Source organism: Danio rerio, chromosome 21 (genome assembly GCF_049306965.1).
Source record: "Danio rerio strain Tuebingen ecotype United States chromosome 21, GRCz12tu, whole genome shotgun sequence".
NCBI lineage: Eukaryota > Metazoa > Chordata > Actinopteri > Cypriniformes > Danionidae > Danio > Danio rerio.
In genome coordinates this window covers 18632000-18652738 of record NC_133196.1, presented here as the reverse complement: position 1 = coordinate 18652738, position 20739 = coordinate 18632000, and the positions used below count along the sequence as shown (strand labels likewise).

At 33.0% G+C, this 20739-nt stretch overlaps 1 protein-coding gene across 1 annotated transcript in view; it reads right to left on the bottom strand.

Moving 5' to 3' along the window:
- Positions 1–2798: 2798 nt before the first annotated feature.
- Positions 2799–20739, bottom strand: part of bcr (BCR activator of RhoGEF and GTPase) — a 117877-nt gene continuing 99936 nt past the window's right edge. Inside the window, exons 13-23 of the mRNA XM_002665937.7 lie at positions 20576–20680; positions 18717–18791; positions 18492–18589; positions 17057–17188; positions 10146–10205; positions 9949–10058; positions 7826–7965; positions 7611–7745; positions 7420–7525; positions 6841–7003; positions 2799–4457 (exon numbers count right to left, since the gene is read on the bottom strand). Coding sequence (XP_002665983.2) covers positions 4368–4457; positions 6841–7003; positions 7420–7525; positions 7611–7745; positions 7826–7965; positions 9949–10058; positions 10146–10205; positions 17057–17188; positions 18492–18589; positions 18717–18791; positions 20576–20680 — 1214 coding nt within the window. The 3' untranslated portion in view covers positions 2799–4367. The remainder of the gene's footprint in view (positions 4458–6840; positions 7004–7419; positions 7526–7610; positions 7746–7825; positions 7966–9948; positions 10059–10145; positions 10206–17056; positions 17189–18491; positions 18590–18716; positions 18792–20575; positions 20681–20739) is intronic.

Sequence of the window (20739 nt, the reverse complement as noted above, 5' to 3'; positions counted from 1 at the left end):
AAAGCACTACTCAATATAATGCACCAAAAATAAATCTTCTACACAGCTGTCATAGGAAGCAGCCATCTTCCCTCATGTCACCCCAATGACTTATTTTTTTTTAAATAAGCAAATGAAAACATTGAGTTACAGAATTGGGACATTGGTTGCACAACTGGGGAACAGTTTAAATAAAACCTGAGCATTCGACAGTGATAGTTCCTTATTTGTTTTCCTGGATTTGCAGTGTTATTGGATACAGTTCATAACCTCAGAATGTTGTTTTTGAGTAGTCATGTGATCTCAGTGTTTTTGTAGTATAATCTACAATGGACAGAGTCACTTTTTGACCTTGACAAAAAGTTCTACCTTCTACCAGTTTACCATGGTAAATTGTAGTAAATGTGACGTTAAAAGTTTGTGTGCAGTGATTAGCCTACCATTTGCAAAACCAGTTTCATACAATTAGCATGGTCAATCAATGGGTAGTGTATTTGTGGTAATAGGCCCATGGCTTACATTCAATTACCATCCGTTTATATACTTATTTGTGTAACCTGGTTCATTTTCCTAGCAGGCAAGCTAAAGAACATAACACTGCCATTGTGGATGAATTATCTGAGGTAAGATTATAAATGTGCAGTAGGGCTAAATAAGAAAGGGGATGGAGTTGTCAATTTCTCAACGGTTGGACAAAACAATCTGGATAAATATCTAATAACTACTGTACCGTATAGGTCGATGTACTTCACGTAGGATATGAAAACATTTTTCGCGCCACTTTTTTTCAGAGATCTCCGAAAATTTCTCACCCTCCATGTTTGGTAAACGGTGTTTGGGACATAAATATCTTTTTGTGTCCATGTGTGTGTGTGTAAACTGTATGCAAAATTATTAGCCTGTAAGCTAACAATTAAATTAGTATTACCTTAAGATGACTTCTGCCTCAGAATGTTAAATCTCACAAAAAACTATTTCAGCGATAACCCTAAAATTTTCAAGCAGGTTTAAAAAAAAAAAAAAAAAAAAAAAAAGAGAAAAGCCTCATAACGAAAAGTACGCTCTGCCATACTCCCTGCACCATAGCGCATATCACATACATAGCACATAAGGCTGTGCTGCCCTCACGTGGACATATATTTCCTTTGAGTAATACTGAACATAAATGAGCCTCACAAATTCTTCAGGGAATACATTATAATTTTAAATAAACAAAAAACTTTTGAAGAAACAAACAAGTGTTCACTGTAAAACACAATAAGTTAGGGTAACTCCAACCATTTGAGGAAACCAATTGCTACAAAACATTTAGGTTCAGAAAAACTAACCCTAATGAGTACAGTGAACTAAATCCATTTGAGTACATGAAGCAATTTGAGCACAGTAAAACTTAATAAAGATAACTCAAACCAACTGAGTACTGTAAAACTCAGTAAGTTAAGGCAACTCAAACCATTTGAGAAAACCGATAGCTACCAACCATTTAAGGTTAAAAACTAATCTTAATGAGTACTGTGGACCTAATCAATTTAAGTTGAAGTAATGAGACATTTAAGCGATTATGTAAGTGTTGATTCAGCAATAATAATGAACACCTGTTAAGCTGAATCACTGAAGAAAAACACAAAAATGCAGCCCATTCAGTCACAGCCTTAAAAGAAATAAAGCACATCCAATTTCTATTACTAACCTGCTTGGCTTTTAACACTTTCAACACTTTTTAACTTCAGCACTTCTGAGTTCAAAACTCTTTTCAAATGAGTAGAGTTAACTTCCAGTAAATTTTGAGTTAACGACACTCATTTCATTTGAAAAATTTGACTGTTGGGTTTTACAGTGTATGTTAAAACTAAAATATTACAATTACAAATACATGAGCTGCATGGAAACTACTTATGATAAAATAAAAAATAACATTTTACAAACAAACAAAAAAAAAAAACAAGAAGCATGAGGTATTCATATACAGGAGGTTTTATTCAACATTTTGTGTATAAACATAGGCCGCAAATGCCTTCCAAACGTTTCAGTCTGCAGAATTCATTATCTATTTGTACAGTCCTATAACCAGAACATTTAGATATTAGCAAGAATAAATAGTGACAAAAACCTTAAGAGGAAAAGGGGAGAGCATCCAAAGCCTGTCCCAGTGGCTGTCCAGCATGTCTTCATGTGTTTAAAGGTAAGATCTCAACATAAATCATCAGAACATTACAAATGGATGACACAGACGGACTCCTGCAGTGCCAATCACTTCAAAACTGTTAATAAATCCCTCAAAGTTTTCAGAAAGTGTGATGAATCTGTTTGTAGACGTTGTCTCTCACATTGTGTGATACAATCGCATTACGTATCTAAGAAATGTCATCACATTAGTCTTTAAACTATGTGCAGTGCAAAGAAATCCTTTCTCGGATACCATGAACTGGAGCATATATCCAATATTCCTAACCCAGTAACATTCAAAAATCTAAATAAGCACATTAAATAAGTAATAAACACAACAGGAATGCTTTGAATCACCTAATGCCTTCTGACAGCACTAGATCACAGTTTATGTCAAGAGTTACATAAAAGAAAAGCAGGGACATGTCTAGAAGAAGAAGAAGAAGAAGAAGAAACCCACATGTGAGGCTGAATTCAGTTCGGACAGGTGCACAATACAGAAAATGTACATTGAATGTCAACAATCAGGACAGAAGAGATGAATAGTTTTCGATAATGGGAACGCACAATGTTAACATATTGACAGAAATTCCTTTTCAGTCACTTCACCCCTTTTTTGTATATATGTGTATATATATATATATATATATATATATATATATATATATATATATATATATATATATATATATATATATATATATATATATATATATATATATGAATGAAAAAATCCTTCAACAGTAGCCACAATTAGTTTGAACGTAAAAACACACAAAGAACACTCATCAAACTTAAAAAAAAACTTTTCAAAAAATAAAACATGCCTGCATGTTAAATTAAGTAACTAAAGCACCTTTAACTGAAATAATAAAATTAAGAGCATTCATTTTAACTGCTATAATCAACACTATAAAGACAGAATACCTGTACTTTTCCTGTACTGCATCATTCTCTGTTTATTAAACGTTCCTTCATGAAACCATCTGACAGGACAGTTTGTGCTATATACAGCGTTGTTTTCTTACCTTGATGTCTGACGATGAGACAGAGAGGCACTGCTGTATAGTTGTGAGCCAGACATAAACCACAGTGTGCTGTGAAGCTAGCGAGAGAGCGCTAATGTGATCGAAATGCTAAAAAAAAGCTCTCCGTTTGGTCATCTCTCAACACTAGATATACGGCAGGGAAAACGCTAACATTGTGTGCTATCCTCTGAACATCTTCAAACGATGAGTCAGAAAGACTGTAAAAATAAGAGGATATGTAAGAAATCTACAGTACTTCATAACAAGGATAAGTCAGCGACAAACGTAGAAGTTCTTTGAAAAAAAGACACTGATGTTGCTATTCGCCCCCAAATAAATAATCATAATTATTCTATGTGTGTTGCTTAGAAAAAAATCAGAATAACAAAAAATATATTGACCCTTTTGGTTTAGAACGTTTACCTCTCTCTTCAAATATGAGTGACAAATATGATCTAAACTACGAAAGTATAATGAGACATGTTTTTGATGAATCCTATTGCTTGTTAGAGAGCCAAAATAAAAGAGTGAGATTTGTACTTGATTGTTTCTTGATGTTAGAATCACATCAACACGGATGATAACTGAAACGAACACCATCTTTCACACAAAAATCCTATTAAATCAAGTCTTTTAAATGACTGACAAACACTAAAAAGAAGCTACCCATTTGACTTTTACAGAGTCTGCAATAAGAACTATGCTGAACTGCAATGTAATTATCTATGTCATAAAAGGATCCAAAACCTGAAGTATGATACTGAACTGTAGCAGCGCAGCAAAGGCGTCGTTACCAGTGGGGACTGACGAAAAAAGGACAAACGTAAAAAAGTCAGAAAAGACAGAATTCACTGTCACCAGCAGATATGAATAACTGTTACATGCTCAGAAACGAAGAGCAAAGGTGCTGAATGGACAGTGATGTTCAGAGAAACATAGGCGGTTTATATGGAGGGTTCAGTAATATTCAAGATGTGCTCCCAGTAAGTAGAGTTCTTCAAGGATAAAAAGGACTGTGGTGCCCTCTAGTGGCGACAGCTAGAAAATGCGCGAAAAGGCAAAGCACTCCTGCTTTTGCCCAGTAGGAGTCGCTCTTGTGCATTCCAGTGTCCCTTATGTCCAATAGATGGACATGCCCGCCTACTCGCTTTCTGTCCCATTGGTGTGAGACTTACATTGAGAACAAGCACTCCTTTAGACCTCTGTGGAAAACAGGATACTTTGTCTCTTACTGTCTGGGGTCGGGATGGTCTCCAGCTGAAGGAAATACAGCAAAACTTGCACCTGCAGAATAAAAAAGATGGAATTATTTATATATATATATGTCTGAAAACATGTATTTGTGTATGTTTTATATCATTTTACCATTGCAGGGGGGCTGGGGTAAATCAACCAAAAATTACAATTTTGTCCTAATTTAATCAGCGTTGTCTTGTTTCAACATTTTTGTTGAACATAAATGAAGATATTTTGAAGAAAGTTGAATACCTGTAACCATTTACTTTCATAACAATTGTTTTTTATTCTATGGATGTCAATAGTTACAGGTTTACAACATTCTTCAAAATATCTTATTTTGTTCTCAACAGAACAAACGAACAAGACAACTCAAACTGATTCAGAACAAGTCAAGGGTAAATATTATTTTATTTTTGGGTGAACTTTCCCTGTAAATTATTTTCTGTCGTCCACAGAGTTTAAACTCTAAATATTAGGGCTGGGTATCGATTTAGATGTCCTGATTCGATTTGATTCGTCATTTGATTTTGAATTTCATTCAATGAACTTTTTAATACAAAAATATATCAAAGATTTAATACAAATGCTACTGAAATTTCTACAAATGATGAGTGAACACAAGTGCTTTAGTACAGTAAAACAGAACCCATCTCATGAAAAAAACAACTTTTTTTCAGTCAAAGACAGTAGGACCCCCTGTCACTGACACTTTATTTAATCTGTTTATCTATAGCTGCATCCAAAATTGCATACTACTCATGTAGATACTACATTTGAATTTGAACATTACAAAAGTATGTTCTTTATACTATCAATGAAATTTAGATGTAGTACGTCCACCATATATCATTATCACTTGGCCTACCCGCATCAGTTGCATCGCTTCATTCATGAGTTCTCTCCTATGGCATCATTGGATATTGTAGCATCCTTTAGATGCATACAACAGAATCGCTCAGAAAATAGTCCGTCATGCGGGTGCTTCTCACTTACTGTTTTTCAATTCTTTGATTTTAGACATGCAACTCAGCTAAATTTTTCACAAACTACATTGTAGAGAATTATTTGATTTCAGATGCATGAAAATTGGTGTCTATATGTAGTATATTAGGCTGTTGTTGCTTTAAGACCTTATACACAGGTAGATTGTCAGATATCCTTTCACGTTAGACTTGACTGACTGTTTACATAAACACTTGGTAAGATGGGCATTTAGACAAATAAGGGTGTATTTGACCATTCAAGTTCCAAAAAGCCACAGTTAATTCAGCTTTGCATGCTGAAGTATATCTGTCACCATATATGTTTGCTTGTGTGCAACAGAAAGGCATCTGTCAGTCATTCATGTTTTTTAATACTCATACATGCCACAGTGTTTTTGCTACTCTAATGTGTAAAATCAGTACTGAGCTGTGCGAATATGTTTACAGATAAACTATATCAGGGGTCTCAAACTCAATTTACCTGGGAGCCGCAGGAGGCAAAGTCTGGGTGAGGCTGGGCCGCATAAGGGATTTCACAAAAAAAAGTCCTCAAATGTCATTATTAACAGTTTTAATTATTTCTTCTGAACATGAAGTGTCCTGAACATTAATAGAACATTGAGTGAAGATTATGAACAGTTCTTCTGAACATGGCATCTTTTGCCTACTTCTTGCTGCCAGAGACTTGACAGCGCTTCTTCTCACAAATCTGAACCACATTTGGCTTTAGAGCGGAAGCAGTTGAGATCCTCAGTATGGCTTGAAGATGATCATCATTAAGTCTAGACCTGTCTAGACTCACTCAAAACTTCCATTCCCTCACCTAAAAAAAGGCGTATATATGTATAAATAAAACACCCCCACCCCACTCCAGTCACATCAGTCTGTATCTACCTATAATATATATAAGATGCAGGCTGTAGCTAGGTAGGTGGCAGGCTGCAGTTAGGTAGCTAAGTGGCAGGCAGGGGCGGGAACAGCTTACCTTGGTTCTGGCCGGCGCGAGTTCCCTACTAACACTTCCCGCCTGTCACAGCGTCTAACAAAGGGGCGGGGTGCGTGGTGACGTCACCGGCATCCCCGCCCCTTTGTTTACACGGCGGGCGGGGAATGCCAGTGACCGCTGTGTACGGATAGAATCAGCGGAGCGGGGAGCGCTCTCTCTCCCCGCTCCGCTGATTTTGTCAGTGTACAGCGGTCGGCGCGGACCACAAAATATTGCACTGAAGGCCGCAAATGGCCCGCGAGTTTGAGACCACTGAACTATATAGAATAATTTCTGCTAACTGACATTCATCTAGCCCTAACATGCTTATTAGAAATACTTAGAAAACTTCTGGAATTAAACAGTTTAAAAATGTTTCTTTTGTTTCTAACCTAATAAAAATGGCCAACTAAGGAAGTTTTTTTTTATCATTTGATTGTGTAAATTGGTTAGAGCATACCTGTGACATGACTTCCAGAGACCAGCTGTCCCCCATCGTGATAGGCTGTGTGGGGTTGGTGGGGATCTTGCTGTCCTTCTCAGCAGGTCGTAACAGGGTCGGCCCAAACACTGTGGCCAGATTGTGAAGAGACATCTTGTTTACACACTCCTTCTCCGCAATCCTAAATACAAAAATAGAAAGAGCATAAAGAAAAAATCTTCAATAGAAACAAAACATGATAATGTCATGAATATGTTTTCATCCAGAAAATATTACGTTTCTATACATAAATATATGAGGAAAGCTTTTTCTTAAGTAAAATAAACTTACTTCAAACTAAAAAAAAAATATTTTACTGGCACATTATTAAGCTTGTTTTGAGGAAAAACTCACTTAATTTTGCCTAAAAACAAGACAATGTTTTACTTGCCTAAAAAAGGCTTCTTGATTTAAGATTTTTTTGTTATTTGGACTAGAAACAAGATAAAGACAAAGATTCTTTTTGGAGTGCTTAAAAAGTTTGACCTAGATGTGTTCATAGTGATATTTACACAACTTTGAAACCTGTTGAACCAGTGAAAAAAGTCATCAGTCTACCTCTTGAGATGATCCAGCAGGAAGAGGAAGGTGACCAGGTTAGGCTCTGGTAGAGACAGCAGCAGATTGAGCATGCAGCTTTCTTTAGCTACACTGTCCGAAAGAGCTACAGAAGGAGTATAATAAAAATTATCCACCATCCAGAAGCCAAAGAAATGTGTCTTCTAAATAATAAAAAAAGATTGACGAACCAATGCCCCCTGCAAAGTTAGGGTAGAGCTCATCAGTGAAGAGGGGCTCAGGAAGCTCTCTGAAGTACAGTTTCAGCGTCCCAGCGATGGCGTTCACATCCATCTCACTCATCATTACCGACACATCTTTATTATCTGTTACAGAGAGAAATCAGCTGTTAAACTGGCTAAACGGACGTGTCTGTTATTGCTCTGGGAGTCTGACGGCCACTCACTGGTGTCAAAGGCAGTCTTGAGTGCCTGGATGTCTGTGGCCACTCCTGAGACACGGTAGATACCCACTTCCTCCATTCCTCTTCTCTCGATTTCCTCTAGACACTGTCTGACGATGTAGGGCACTTTAGAGCGCTCCCGTCTGAGGCGAGAATAAAACCAGAATTATTTTTTCCAAATTAAAATAATTGCTTTCTGTATAAACAAATCTAATTCATTCCTATGATGGCAAAGGTGATTTATTTATTTTTGGTCTGCAGTATTATATGATTCTTCAGAAAAAAGTTTAATATGTTGATCTGCCTGAAAAGCGCTCAATTTCAATCAGGGTATCTGCAGGCTACTAAGAAATATATATAAGACCTTTATAATACCACACAGATAAAATCTATGACACATTTTATAGTACAGAATTTGCAAAAAAGCACGCAAAACACCCGATTACCATCATTAACACTCCTTATCATAAAATAAAAGAGTGAAAAACCTCAAAACACTATTTGATCTGACTAATAATACCTAATAATAATAATAATAATAATAATAATAATAATATTTTGGATGCAGCAGCACTCTGTGGTAAGCCTAATGTTTCTGTTGTAGGCAAGACGGAGCAAATCTGAGAAATGTTGAGTGTTTTCTGACAATTTTCCTCAACTGCTTTGTGTTTTTTTATGTTCAGACTTGTAAAACGTTTTCGCACAAAATACACCAAACCTCCAACACACTGCCACTAACAGGTCTTAACCACAGTGCAAAATTAGGCTTATGTAACTAGTTTTCATTACATTTGCTCTTCTTTACTGGATCGATAACATATTTTAAATCCTTATAACACAGATTAAAGACATCTTAGGACTAATTAGGGCCTTATTGATATACAGTGCTCAATATATAAAAGTACACCACTCACACATCTCTCATTTAAATTAATATTTTTCTATAAGAAGCTTTACAATACTGTATTTGTGCATATACATTAGATTAGTCAGTACTGATGACAAATCTGGAGCTTATGATAACAGTCTAAAATAAGTACACCAAAATTTTATTGTTATAAAAATTTTTTAAGAGAAAAATTTAAGAGAAACAAACAAACAAAAAATAGTTAAAATTTTGTGGTTTGTAATTTTTTTCTCTCCTAATATTTTGCCATTTTTTCTATTTCTAAAGATGTTCAATGACTAAAATATTATTTTAATGACTATATCTGTTTAATAAATCAGTTTTTTTCAAATGCACCAAAATATATAACTATATTCACTGAGAAATGGATAAAATATTTATTTTTAAAATGGGGTGTACTCAATTATGCTGAGCACTGTACTATGGAATTTAAGATTTTTGTTCTTTAAGACTTATTAAAGATCCATGATTACCCTGTTAATGGAAAATTAATTTGTCATTTTGGACTATAAAATAAAAGACCATTTATTTGTATAAAAAACATTACAATTAGTTAAAACATGAATGTCTTTTCTGAAAAAAAAATAATGCACAACCTCAGAATAAATATATACATTTCTTACAAAAAAAAACACTACTTTCTACTTTCCCCAAACTTTGAACAATATTGTAAATGCCTTTTCTCGCACACAGATTCAGTTTTTTTCCAAATATTTTTTTATGGAGATGACAGGCTGTGTTCACTGTACCTTTTCATATTATGTAAAAAGTATGTTAATTACCACAATAATGCCTTTCCTTTTCAGCTGTACCAGTATGCCGCTTTGTACTGGCTAAATGTCAACACTTTTATATATTTTACATCGAGAGACGTGTTATAGACATGTTAGGGTCTGGGCATCTACACTGGTGTTGTCATGTGTTGTCTTTATAGCATTAATTGGTTCTGCCCTTAAACGCATTATGAGGCTCATTAAAAGCAATCCTCATTACTGTCAATCAAATCCGGCCACAAACAACGCACAAAAAGGGCAAAGTTCAATGAAGCATATAATATTTAACATATTCAAATATTCAAAAAGAGTCAATGAATGCCTATTAACATGTCAAAAATAAATGACAACATTAAAATGTTTGTGCTTTAAGCTTATGTTTGTGAGAAGCACCAAATAATTAGCAAGTGTATGTCTATCTTCATGTCAAATGTGTGTTAACTCACTTTGTTACAGTGGAGATATTTACTCCAAACACGCCCATGGGTTTCCGAGAGGGCATTCTCTTCAAGCTGAACTCCCGACTAGTGAACTTCATAGATATCTTCACCTCAATCTTCAAAAAACAGATGTATATTGAGTAAATACAGTGCTGAATGACAGGATAACAGAATAGCAATAGATGTAAATACAGTACACTCACCCCATTCATAGGGATAACTGTTCTCTGCCAGTCTTTACCCTGGAGCATCTGAGGATCCAGCTGAAACCATCAAATACAACAATAAATACAGTGGGATTTCAATCACAGGCACAGAACATTAGTTTTGCTGAGATCCTGACTGGTTTCATCCATGTACCACGGATGTTACAAATGTTATTCATAATGCAAGTTCTCCTTACACAGCAGTGTTACACTTCACGGGCCACTTTCTATGACCCCTCTAAGCAAACGTGAGACCATCTGGAGTGGGCCAAGTTCAGCGTGTTCCTTTCCCTCATCCTGGCCTAATCTCCATATGGTCTCGTGTAAGGCCTGATCCTGCTCTGCTATCTAATCTCATCATCTCAGTCATTACAACCTGTCTGTCAACGGGGCAGAGAGAGAGAGAAAGAGTGAGAACTGGGGCTTTGCCCGGCCAAACACCAGTGCCAGCTAAGGCTCTCAGAGCTTTACTGCCGTACAAAGACAAATCCACACACACACACACACACACATACATACACACACACACACACACACACACACACACACACACACACACACACACACACACACACACACACACACACACACACACACACACACACACACACACACAGCAAAATAATTATTTATTACTATTATTATACTATTTGTATTTGAAGTAAATTGTGACACAAATGCCAATAATTAAAAGCTGTGGTATAACCTCAAATGCAGTCAAATATAAAAACAGTGACATACACCTTAATGAAGAATAAAATAAGAATAATATTTTTTATTACTATCAATGCTTAAATAAAATTATTTGTTTATGTTATGGCTTGAAAAATAATTGTTTTAATTGTTATCACAATTATTTAGCAAACAGTTGTAGACAGTAGTAAAATATGCAGTGACTGATATTCCCACTTCCAAGATAATCACATTTTATTACATTTTATTTTAAATAATTGAATAGATCACTGAAGTAATAAATAAATAAATAAATAAATAAATACAATTTCAGATAGATATAAGATAGATAAATATAAAAAAGTTTGGAAATGTTATTATTTGATAAAGTACAACATGCCAACCTGCTGGTCATTTCCATGATAACCAACATAAACTTTTTTAAACAAACAAACAAACAAACAAACAAACAAACAAATAACAAAATAAAATTTTATATAAATATAAAAAGTTATAAGTTATATACAATATTCTTTGGAAATGTTAAAATATTTTTGATAAAGTACATGGCAACCTGCTGGTCATTTCCAGGATAAGCAAAATTAAACAATATTTTATTTAAATTAACAAACAAACAAAACAATCAAATAAATACATACAATTTTAGATAGATATAAGAAAGATATTTTAAAAAAAGTTTGGAAATGTTAAAATATTTTTTGATAAAGTACAACATGCCACGTTGCTGGTAATTTCCAAGATAACCTAAATAAACTATATTTAAAATAAATAAATAAATATTTTTTATTAAAGTAAATTTAAAATAAAATAAATATAAATAAAAATATATTTTATTAAAAATAAAATAAATATAAAAAGTTATAAGATATATAATATTCTTTGGAAACGTTAAAATATTTTTAATGAAGTACGACATGGCAACCTGCTGGTTATTTCCAGGATAAACAAACCAAACCAAAATAAAACCAAAATAAACCATTTTTAAAATAAATAAACTAATTAATTAATTAATTAATAAACACAATTTCAGATAGATATACAAAGATATAAGATATTTATTATTTTAAAATGTATTTTAAACATTAAAATAATTTGCAAAATTACCAGGATAAGCAAAAAATAAACTTTATTTTAAACAAATTAACAAATAAATGAATAATGAAATAACAATGTTTAGCTGCATATTATTTACATGTATATTAAATTATAGCAAGGCACCTTGCTGTCAATGGTTAAATATTTACTCATACAATATACATAGAATGCTGTTCCCTTTCCACATAAACAACAATCACATGTTTTCCCCATCACTTTACCTTTCGTCTGTATAAGACATTTTGCACACGGCCCCATAATCTTGTCCCTTTGCCTGCTGGTGTATTTAGTAAAGAATTATGAATCTCCACATCCTCCACCAGTCCCACATCACAGTGCACATTAGGTGGAGAACAGCTCTTGCACACCACACCCAGTCCTAGTACTTCAACTTCACTCATCATCTTCCTCTCTACAACTGTGCAAAAGCTGACCACAGATCTTCAGCTGAAACTAGAAATTCCTTGAGAAGCGGTGTGATATGGATGTTATGCATCCTTGAGTTACCGTACTGTCCCGTATATCCTCAAAAAATCAGATGTTGTCCTCAGTTCGATTAATCAGAAGATTCTCTATACCAAATCTTCAACACCAAGCAGCTCTTTTAACAATAACAAATCCAAAGTCCATGGCACGTGCTGATTTACAAAGATCCATTTATGCAGTGTAATGCAAATGCTGTCATTAATGATTCACCCAGTGCATCAAAAAATCTTTATAGGGAAAGATTCGTTTTCTCTCCTATTTTACTCTTTGCAGTCTGTACACTGTTTCTTTGTGTAAATCTACAGAACTTTCTCCCTCTGCACCTCCAGGTTGTAATAGATGATCCCTTGATTTACCTTAGTCTGAGTAAGCTGCTCTGCCCCGACCCATAAACTCCATCCAGAGCCACTAACATCCACTGCACCAATCAGAGCATGCCTTAAAGCTTTTATTTTGAGTAAAGATAACTAAGTAGAAATAAATAAATAAATAAACTATATTTTAAAATATAAAATGTATATGTAAAATAGAAAGAAAGAAAGAAAGAAAGAAAGGAAGGAAGGAAGGAAGGAAGGAAGGAAGGAAGGAAGAAGCATGTCCTAAAGCATTGGCTAAATTCATAAAGTTGGCTCAATTCAGTTGGCGTTTCTGTGTGGAGTTTGCATGTTCTCCCTGCGTTCGCGTGGGTTTCCTCCAGGTGCTCCGGTTTCCCCCATAGTCCAAAGACATGCAGTAAAGGTGAATTCCGTAGGCTAAATTGTCCGTAGTGTAGGAGTGTGTGTGTGAATGTGTGTGTGGATGTTTCCCAGAGATGGGTTGCGGCTGGCAGGGCGTCTGCTGCGTAAAAACTTGCTGGATAAGTTGGCGGTTCATTCCGCTGTGGCGACTCCGGATTAATAAAGGGACTAAGCCGACAAGAAAATGAATTAATGAATAGAAAGGAAAATAAAGAAGTGTGCTTTATTCTGAGGAACAACGTAAAAAATATAATCAATAAATAAATAAAACACAGGTAAAATAAAAAAGAAAGAAAGAAGCAAAGAAGCATGCCTTAAGGCCCAATCCCAATTCTACCCCTTTGCCCTTCCCCTTACCCCTACCCTTTGTTTTGCGTGTTCACCTCAAGAGGTGGGGTTGTCCCAATTCTCTTTAGCTTGAAGGCGAAGGGCTAAGGGGAAGGGGTGAATAGCCCTTCGAATTGAATTTTTTTAGGATCACACTCGGAACCAAAAGGTAAGAAAATATCCCAGAATACACCAGCGACAACTGCAGCATTGCTGAACCCGGAAGTTTAAGGAGATCCACAAATTAGTATTTTTTTGTCATTATTATGAATTTTTATGGTAAACATACATATGTTTTAACATTTTCATAACCGTGTTTGTGTTTTACGGTCATGCTTTAAAAAAAAACGCTAAAAAACCTCCAATAAGTTTCACGATCTATAATCCATAATCATAACTCCTGCATAGCAGTCCCACAACATTCTGACACTCGATGCCACTCGAATACCGAATACAAAAATAGAATTGAGATTGGGCCTAAAGCTTTATTCTGAGTAACTTAGTAAAAATTAATAAATAAATAAAATGTGAGTAAAATAGAAAGGAAAAAGAAAGAAGCATGCCTTAAAGCTTTATTCTGAGTAACTTAGTAAAAAATAAATAAATAAATAAGTAAATAAATAAATTAAATATAAGTAAAAGAAAGAAGAAAGAAAGAAAGAAAGAAAGAAAGAAAGAAAGAAGCATGCCTTAAAGCTTCATTCTGAATAACTTAAATAAAGTAAAAATAAAGAAAAGATAAAAAGAAAAAATAAAGTAAAAATAAAGAAAAGATATCAAAAAGAAAGAAAGAAAGAAAGACGATATTTTTGCTGAAATATAGATAAAAAAATATATCATATAAAGTAAATAAAGCAATAAAGTATCATCTAAAAATAGTATAATAAAAATTGGGAGACAAATTAATGAAATATCAAAACTGATTAAAACATGCTTTGCTGTATTCTGTATTATATACATTTTAAAACAATAAACATGAAAAAATTTAGTAGCAGTCAACTACCAAACTGAAAATAGAATTGAAATAAACATTAATTGAAAGTAACTTTGTTCAGAACAGAACAGGTTGATTACAAATTAAATAAATAATAAATCAATAATTAAAAAAAAAAAAAAAAACTTGTAAACATACTAGAGGTAGTTGACCACACTGGTGTTGGCAGATGACTAGTCCTCCTATCCTAACTCAATTCCACCCACTAGTGTCACAAGTTTATATATATATTTTTAAATACATTTAGATTTTTTTTTAAATGAATATAAATAGAAAATAAAATGTCAAAAATGTCAAAAAAACTTTGTAACTTTGTTCGGTCAAATATTGGTTTGCAATCTAAGTATTATTATATTGCCCTTGTTCAGTGTAAATTATGCAGCGTGTGTGTCTTGTGTGTGAGAGCTGCATATCACAACAGAGCTTATTAATATCCATGACCAACCCAAATATGGTCGATATGGACCATCTGATTCTACGGGTATTATATGGAGTTATAAATGAGCATTTAAAACCATTTCTGAAGATTGTTTTAACTTGTCTTAGTCACATACCCACTATGTAGATATCAGAACAATTTAACTTATTGAACCAATGCAGTATATGACACCTTAATGTAAAACTAACAACCATTTAAAATGATGTCTTGAAGTCTATCTTTTGCATTTCATAATGTGCAAGAGCAGAGTAGCTTTATTTTGATGGACAACTATTCTTGACAGATCACTACACAATGCACTTTATAGGAGAAAAAAGTAAAGCAGTTCACAATGATTAACAAAGAAAGTCATGCAATTTTAAAAAAGACCACAACAAAAGAAAGATTATTAAAAAAAAAACACACATTACTCATTTTTTACGAATGAAAAACAGGAAAAACTCCCAGCTGACTCACAGGTTTCCTTGTCTACAAACATGCCTAAGAACTACAGAGGGATCACAACAAGTCTCCTAATCCCTCCACCTTCCCCCATGATACACCAGCTCACACTTTCAACCGACTGCATCCAAACCTTGACTTTACAAGCAATCATTTGTACAGCAGAAGAATGTTGCGCTCTTTGTTTGACCCCCACAGGCCTCTCTGAGGACGGGACTGATAGGTCAGCTGATCTGACGTTGTTTTGAATGTGACATTTTTAGACAGGACACATGAATTATGGATGATTTTATGCCTTAAAAGCCAGGGCAGGGCGAATAACACCCTACCTAATAAAAAGCAGATTAAATGTCTGGAGTATAAAGGCCAGTTCCCATCTGGGACGGTGTGTCTCGTAAGAGCAGATATACCTTTGACCGGACACACACTGACAGTCCAGATGGTTCATGAACAGTTCATGTGAGGGCCAAGCAAATCTATTCCCACACCTTACAAATACCTTTTAAACGGCATAGCAATGTGACAAACTGAACAGGTTGATTACAAATTAAATAAATAATAAATCAATAATTAAAAAAAAAAAAACTTGTAAACATACTAGAGGTAGTTGACCACACTGGTGTTGACAGATGACTAGTCCTCCTATCCTAACTCAATTCCACCCACTAGTGTCACAAGTTTATATATATTTTTTAAATACATTTAGATTTTTTTTTAATGAATATAAATAGAAAATAAAATGTAAAAAATGTCAAAAAAAGAAATTCAAAGAAATTCAAAGAAAACCACTTGACAATGCTTCTCTTGATTTTATGTATTTATTAAATATATATATTTTTAAAAATTTAATACTATAATTTATTTCAATAAAGGTCTGATGAAATTTCTTCCAAATTTCAAGTAAACAGTCATTTAAAAAAATACGTTTTTGTACATTATTATTATCTAATAATTAGCATAAATGCATCTGAAAAAATGATTTAAATCACAATGCTTTTATTTTAAATTTGAAAGAAATGTCATAACTAGTTCAAAGAATAAAACAAAAATATTTCTCATTCAAAACATAACTCTAAACTGTAGATCGTGAAAAACTTTGTTAAATGCAAGCTGAAATAATATAAACATAAATATTCAATAAAATATAATTCAAATGACTAAAACTGAAATCCAATCAATCTAAAAAGAAACATAAAAATGACAGAAGCACATAAAATTAAATAATTAAACAAGAATTGCAATTTTAAAAAAGTAAACAAATGTCTTTTAACAAATTCCTTCATTTATTTTCCTTCATCTTAGACCCTTCATTATGCAGGGGTTGCCACAGCAGAATGAACCGCCAACTTATCCAGCATATGTTTTGCACAGCAGGAGCCCATCCAGCTGCAACCCAGTACTGAGAAACATCCATACACACTCATTCACACACATACACTACGCCCAATTTAGTTTATTCAATTCACCTGTAGCGAATGTCTTTGGCCTGTGGGGGAAACCAGAGGCACCCAGACGAAATCCACACCAGCACACGGAGAACATGCAAACTCCATTCCAGAAATGCCAACTGACCCAGTTGGGACTCAAACCAGCAACCTTCTTGCTGTGAGGTGACAGTGCTAACCACTGAGCCACTGTGTTGCCCTTTTTAACAAATAACACAGAAAAAATAAATTAAAGTATTAAAAAATCCTACCGGCATTTGTCCTTTGCCCATAATTCTGTCCGTGCTCTCTCCATCCTCCTTATTCACCTTGGCTTTGTTGTAGCTTTTCTCGTAACAAAGTAGCCGTAATGTATGAGAGCCTTCCAACTCAATCTCAAACTCCTGAGGCAGAAACATTACAGTTTTTACATATAAAAAACCAGACATAACCACAATGACAAGATTTTGAGGGGAACTAATTTACATGTACATTTTTCCTCAATTTCTGTTTAACAGAAAGAAGAGTTATTTTAAAACATTTCTAAACATAAGAAGTTTAATAACTAATAACAGATTTTTTTATCTTTGCCTTGCTGACAGTACATAATATTTGACTAGATATTTTTCAAATTCCTAGTATTCAGCTTAAAGTGACATTTAAAGGTTTAACCAGATTAATTAGGCAAGTTATGGTAATTAGGCAAGTCACTGTATAATGATGGTTTGTTCTGTAGACCAGGGGTTCCCAAACTTTTCAACGTGCGACCCCCAAAAATACAATGCCAGTGACTGGCGACCCCAATATCCTCTGAGGTAGTTATAAATATATAAACCCTAGACACTGGCACACACATACCAATAGGCCCAAGTTTATTCATGATTGAATTTGGAAGAATGCCACTCGGAGACCATCCTCCATGTTCAGTTGTGGCCTGTATTTATTTTTGATATACAGTACATGAGTGCAATAAAGGTGTTAGAAGTTTAACATGGTGCCATAAAATCAATATGCTGTGTCTTTAATATAACGTATTCACCCCAGAGGCTGCATAAAATTAACCATTTTAATTAACCACTATAACAATTAATTACTTTTAGTATCTTCTGTGGGTTACGGATAAAGTATGATAATTCTAATAATTGAATAAAATGAATGAGATTTTTGGAAATGACCAAGTGACCCCCACTCATTGTCCCGCAACCCCCCGGGGGGTCCCGACCTCTACTTAAAGAACCACTGCTGTACCTTAATACCTTAAAAATTATATAAAATAAATTAAAATTAAAAAATTTTGTTCTAGCCAAAATAAAAAAATAAGACTTTCTTCAGAAGAAAAAATATTATAGTAAATACTGTAAAAAATTACGTGCTTTGTTAAACATAATTTGGGAAATATTTGAAAAAGAAAAAAAAAACTCACAGGAGGGCTAATCATTCTGACTTCAACTATATATTAACTGTACACTGATCACCAGATTTAACACCTATATGGCTCATTATTCTTGCTTTCATTTTCCCCTCTTTACTCTGGGTGATGGTAATTGCTCTTAATTAGAATAATAACATTTGTCCAGAAGGCCTTTATATTCCACATGGCCTCACTTATGCTGTTCTTAATTAAGAATGAATGCCCCATGAGCATTTCGGTAGACTGGTCTTTTCGTATGAGTGGTGTATAAACAGGCATGGACACATGGGATTTACCTCATTCCACTTGGGTTCTGTGGTGTATCTGTACACTCTTGTTTTGGCTTTATTCACAAAGATGCCGAAAGAGTCCACCTCTAATGTGCAATACAGATCTGAAGTAAAGGAGATGCAGATGCGGACTGTTAACATATAGATGCGGACTAATGTGGTAGTAGGAAAGGCTAAGCAAATGTATACATGAGAATTGATCAGAAAAGAGACTGAAAGAAACACACTTACTTAAGCTCTGTTTAAGTCCAGAGGCAGAATGGACGATTACATTCAGGAATCCATACAGTCCAGTAGATTCATCCTCTGAAAGCAAAGGAATAATGTAGACTTTGCAAAAGATCTCAAAAATTTTTAATACATGAAGTAAAAAATAAAAGTACATGAAATATATATACACACTAGGGTCGAAAAATGTTTTATTGATAAGGTTTGATAACATTTCTTCCATATTTGTTTTTTAAATCATTCAACCATTTATTGATGTATTTTTCATTCATTTATGTTTTCAGGTATTCATTCATCCATTCATGTATTCGTTCAATTTATTTACACATTCATTCATGTATTCATTCATTAATTCATTTATTTATGTATTTATTCATTCATTTACTAATTCATTCATTTATTTATGCATTTATTCATTCATGTATTAACTAATTCATTTATTCATGTAATCTTTCATTTATGTATTTATTGATTCGTTGACTTATTGATGGATTTATTTGTACATTCACTCATGTATGTATTCATTCATTCATTTATGTATTTATTAGTTTATGAATTTATTCATTCATTGACTTATTTATGTATTCATTTATTCATACATGCATTCATTCATTCATTCATTCATTCATTCATTTATTTATTACTATATATTCATACATTAATTCATTAATTTATGTATTCATTCATTCATTCATTTATATATTTATTCATATATTAATTCATTAATTTATGTATCCGTTCATTTATCTATTTACTTATTTATTTATTCATTGAATTATTGATGTATTTATTCATACATTAATTTATGCATTCATTCATTCATTCATGTATTTATTCATTTATTGATTTATTGATGTATTTATTTATGCATTAATTCCTTCATTTATGTATTCATTCATTCATTCATTCGTTCATTCATTTATTTGTTTATTAATAAATATTCATACATTAATTCATTAATTTATGTATTCATTCATTCATTTATATATTTAGTCATACATTAATTCATTAATTTATGTATCTGTTCATTTATTCATTTACGTATTTATTTATTCATTAATTTATTAATGTATTTATTCATACATTAATTTATGCATTCATTCATTCATTCATTTATTCATTCATTCATTCATTCATTTATTCATTTATTGATGTATTTATTTATGCATTAATTCATTAATTTATGTATTCATTCATTCATTCATTAATGTATTTATTCATTCATTCATTTATATATTCATACTTTAATTCATTAATTTATGTATTCATTCATTCATGTATTTATTTATTTATTTATTTACATATGAATTCATACATTAATTCATTAATTTATGTATTCATTCATTCATTCATTCATTCATTCATTCATTCATGTATTTATTAATTCGTTGATTTATTGATTAATTTATTCTTACATTAATTAATTTATTTATGTATTCATTCTTTCATTAGTTAATTCATTTATTTAGTTTATGAAAATATTTTTTTTCCTACCAAATGTTGCTTTCTTAACTTTTCAGAAGTTAAAACATACATTGGCCATGTATTGTCTAAAAATGAAAATAAAACATATCTGAAAACACATGACCTTTTTCTTGTGTTGACTAAATGTCATTTCATGTTCTAAATTTAGATGAAATGTCATCAGTAGTTTGTAAAACAAAAAATGTTTTGCCTCGCTGTGTTTATACATAAAATTAAAAAATAATAAAAAAGTAAAATATAATAAAATAATTTTATCTGTGTTCTTTGTACTTTTGAATAGAAATACTTACATTTCTTAAACAGAATAATATACCATTAATAACTATAGCCTGGACCATTTAATAAGTTTTGAGATTATATAATAATCATCTTCTTACCCTCTTTATTGACAGTGAGAGGCAACTGATGGACCGTCTGGAGTTTGACACAAGAGTTGGTAAGCATCTGAAGCTCCATGGATGACAAGTTGAAGGTCTTAAAGCCTGGAAAATGAGCATGATTTCAGTAAAAAAAAAAAAAACATCACCTGGATCTACTGTTG